The sequence below is a fragment of the Corapipo altera genome, unplaced genomic scaffold (genome assembly GCF_003945725.1).
Source record: "Corapipo altera isolate COAL_440 unplaced genomic scaffold, ASM394572v1 1, whole genome shotgun sequence".
Classification (NCBI taxonomy): domain Eukaryota; kingdom Metazoa; phylum Chordata; class Aves; order Passeriformes; family Pipridae; genus Corapipo; species Corapipo altera.
The window spans coordinates 10,183,300-10,187,455 of NW_020884873.1; the positions used below are offsets into that span (position 1 = coordinate 10,183,300).

Here is a 4,156-nt window from a genome sequence, read left to right on the forward strand (position 1 = left end):
TCCACAACTGCTCCCTGCCTGGGGTGCAGGGGGCCATTTCATGGCTTCTGTGATTATTTTCATTCACACAGAGCCAGATTTTCCCCTAGTTTTTTTAAAAGCCTTTTCTCATTTTTCAGATTCCTTTGCTATTAGATTTTTTTAAATCAGTGAATTCATTGCTCACTAAAACAATGCCTTTGCAGACTGAGCCACTTTGTAGCTATGCCTAAAAAGCTGGGGAATCACATCCACGCCTCCCCCACAACCTTGCCAAACGCAGTTGTTAAAGCTCTTCCTTCTCAGGGTAAGAGCTCTGCCCAGCTCTTGGCCTCCCCAAAGAGGAAAGTTGTAGGTCTAAAGATAGTTGTGGCCACATTTTGTACGATGCAGACACTTGGTGACGCCAAGAATACAAGCTGGGTTCACAGTAAAAAACTCTTGTAGTCTCCTCCTGTAAAGACAATCCATTCTAGCAGTTCTAGGGCAGCTTTGAACAAGGACTTTGAAACTGATAAATCTTTGTCCCCTCATAAAAAAGCCATGATACTTGGATATCTAATGCACTGGTACTGTGCATGTTTTAGTTTTATATTCTGCAGAAAATATCAGAGTTGAGAGTTAAACGGCCATGAAGGAATTGATTTACGGGATAAAAGACAGACATGATTCCATGCAGCGTCCATGAATAACATAAAACTAGCTGAAGTAATTGCTAATGTATTGCTGAAGTAATCATTGTCAAGGAACTGATTTTACTGCAATCCATTAATCAGGAAATTGTAAAACATAGGTTGTTAAAGCAGTACTTGCACTTTCCACTTGCCCGTTTCAAAAAGAGATTTCCTGAAACTTTTGTTTAACACAGCAGTAACAAATGGTGTCTTATTTTCTACGTCCTTCCAATCTCTTCAACTAAACACTTTCAAGGAAACTTCAAACAAAACTTGCTGAGTTACAAAGACAATCCGCCTCTGACTTCTGTTACCCAGTCTGGAAGGAATTTAATTGCAGGAATGATAGATTGCATCCTCAGATGCCATAAATGGATGCTGAAGATTTTGTGAACTGTATCTTTTTCCTGGGGGGATGGGTAGTCAGATGTATTGTAAAGAAAATGTGTAGGTAAAATAACATTTTTGGAAAAAATGCACAAATTATAATGACATCATTTAATTTTCCATTAAATCTGTAGTATTCTAGGAATCTATCTGGGCCATCCCATTGTTAACATGCTATCAGGCAAGATGATTTAGTAATCAAGCCAGTCACTCAGTTTCCAACTCTCAGCATCATCTCAAGATGATCTTATGCAATGGGTACCCCAGTTCAGCCTGTCAGATAAGTCAGGGGTAAGAATGTGTTGCTTGATTTGCCATTTTTCTCCTAAAAAACAGTGGAAAATCAGCCTGTTGCATTTATAGCTCAGCCTTCCCATATGAACCCGTATGTCTCTGAGGCAAAATGGAGCTGCTCACTCAGCTCTCTGAGGGCACTCCTGTGATCTTGTGCATATCCTAGGTTCTGGAATTGTGCCCAGTAGGCTTCTGCAGTGTGATACATGGCTGATGATGGTTTGGGAGCAGTTGGAACTACAATGTGTAGATGAGAAAGGAGAGAAAGCCCTGGAGAACAGCTGGTTTGTAAGTAACAACAGGTTTGTAAGGAACTGTGGGGCAACCTGTAACTCGCTTCCTAGTCCTCTCTGCCTGCAGTGACCCACAGCTCACTGCTGGTACTTCCCCCTCTGGGCCTCAGAAGTAGAAGTTAATATTAAACAGGTTGCTGGGTAAAATGGGAGTGGCTGGGAACAAAGAAATTGCCATGGCAAATTCCTGCTGCCTGCTGGGAGCTGGGCCCTCGGGCCACCCTTACATTTTCATTCCTGAGTGATTCCCACACCAGTTACCACCTCTCCTGAAACCTTTTGTCTCTCAGGGCCCTCACTATCCAAGGCATTAGGGAAATGGGAAGTTCCACATTACTTTTGTCAGGTCTGCCATGGGACAATATTTTCCTTTTCCTGTGTATCTGCTTTCTGAGAGTCTGTTAAGAGTTGTTAGGCTGGAATTTGCTTACCGGTGTTTCTCTGTTATAGAAGGTGTTGCTTCTAGGCCAGCAGAATCCAGAAGAGGTACTAGAGACATGCAGAATCACAGAGAACACATTTAACCATTTATTTATTTTACTTTTGTGAGAATTACAGTGCTTGGAACTGCCTGTCTTGCCAGGGCAACAATCTAACCAATATGAAGGTCTGACAAAGTTGCTCTTTAGTGATTTAACCTCTGACATCCTTCCACTTTCATCAGCGGATTTTCCCAATCATTCTAATGGATCCAAAATAACTTTCCAGTTTATCTTAATGGCTTGAAAGTATTTGATTTTTTTTTCCCCCCAGTATGAAGTATTTTTTCCTCCTGCTGTTTCTAACAGAATTCAAGACTGAACACACACCTGGTGCAGTTTTTGAACTTTTGTTTCAGTGCTGAACATTGTATGAAAAATGCTCTGTGATGGAATCGAGTGCAGAAAATAAGTTTCTTCTTTTTGATATGAACTTTTTTAAAAGGTCTTCCCAATTCTCATGGGTTAGTTTTCCACTGAACATCCAGGCTTTCTGATAATACAGATTTGTGAAACTGAATTTACAAACTCTCTGGCATTGATAATCTGAGGAGGAGTCTGCTGCTCCCAACTATCAGTGCTGCATAGAGAACCTGGATCAAGCTCTTTGTCTGGGTGCTCCTTGTCTTGGGGAAAGGTTGGTCTTATACAATCATGTTCATTCCAAGAACTAGACATCTCTGTGGCTAGACCCGAATCCTATGTAGCTCAGCTTCTAATAAGCCTTTTTTTTTTTTTTAAATGCATACCTGTACCCTGGTTTGAAGTCTCTTAACATTGATATGTATATTTCACCTCCTTTTAATTCAGAGTTGTGTTTGCCCAGGTCTGGACTCTGCATATACCAGAAAATGCCAGTATTCACACTGCCTCATTCCTTAGGTCCTTCGAGGGCACTCAAGTCACTGTTTCAAGGCAAACTGAGAAAAGATTTACCTCTTCTCTCCTGTCTAGTGCACTTCCTAGTCTGGCCATCTTAGGATGGTGTTCTACTGCCTATTTTTAGAGCAAAGGCTTCATTTCAGTATTTTCTAGAGTGACTGATGGCTTGGATATGTTTGGTTTTTTAATGTATTTTTAAGTAGGGAGGCAAAACACCAGTAACACTGCTCGGACAGACTTCCCCCTTCACCTCGCCCCTGCACCCCTCCTTGTCACTGTCTTTTTGGGGTGTGTTTAGTGCTTGGCTCAAGACTCCTGCCAGCAAGAAGCCAAGGACATGATGTGGATTGGGCAAGCAGGAGTTTCACAACCAGGATTTATTACAGAGCCAGTGAGGTCGGGAGGGACCACGGCGGGTCATCCAGTCCAACCTCCCTGCTCCAGCCGGGTCGTCCTGGAGCACGTGGCACAGGATTGCGTGCAGATGGTTCTTGAATATCCCCAGTGAGGGAGATATTACGGCAGGAGGAGGCGATGTCTCTCAGCCCGAAAGCGCAGCACGGGGTGGCTCAGTGACGGCTTTCGGGTGGGCTTTTGAGGCGCCACTGCCCCGTTTTGCTCCCCCACCTCCCGGCCGGCGCCATGTCGCCCTTCCATGTTGCTGCTCCCGGGAAAAAGCCGTTTCCCGGCGCCAGCTGATTCAGCCGGGCGGGGCGAGGCCCGGGCGCGGGGCAGCGTCGGGGGCGCTCCCGCCGGAGCCGCGGGGGCGCGAGCGGGTCTGCGCGGCCGCGCGGGGGCAGCACCGGCCCCGCCGCGCCCGCGCGCTCCCGCCCGCGCGCACCGCTCGGCCAATGGGAGCCGCCACTCAGGAGGGTGGGGGGCGGGGCCTCGGCGCGCTCCGCCCCCCAGGCCGGAAGGCTCCCCTCCCGGAACTTCCGGCGCTGCCGCCGCCGTGCGGGATAAACAGAAATGGCGGAGGCGGTGGCGGCGCTGGAGACAACGGCGGGTGCGGCGGCCGCGGCTCTGGGCGCGCCCGCGGCGGCTGCGGGAGCGGCGGCCGCCGCCTTCGACTTCGCGGCCGTGCCGCCACCCTCCGCGGGGCCGGGGGGAGGCGGCTGGACCAAGCAGGTCACCTGCAGGTACGCGCCGTGTCCGCGGCGGGGCGGGC

At 47.9% G+C, this 4,156-nt stretch overlaps 1 protein-coding gene across 2 annotated transcripts in view; it reads left to right on the forward strand.

The window, feature by feature from the left end:
- Window positions 1–3,891: 3,891 nt before the first annotated feature.
- The window catches only part of MKRN1 (makorin ring finger protein 1), a 20,833-nt gene continuing 20,568 nt past the window's right edge, over window positions 3,892–4,156 (forward strand). Inside the window, exon 1 of one of the 2 annotated variants that reach the window (XM_027663459.1) lies at window positions 3,892–4,127. In XM_027663459.1, the coding sequence (XP_027519260.1) occupies window positions 3,958–4,127 (170 nt within the window). In that variant the 5' untranslated portion in view covers window positions 3,892–3,957. The remainder of the gene's footprint in view (window positions 4,128–4,156) is intronic. The other variant, XM_027663450.1, reaches the window with a different exon arrangement.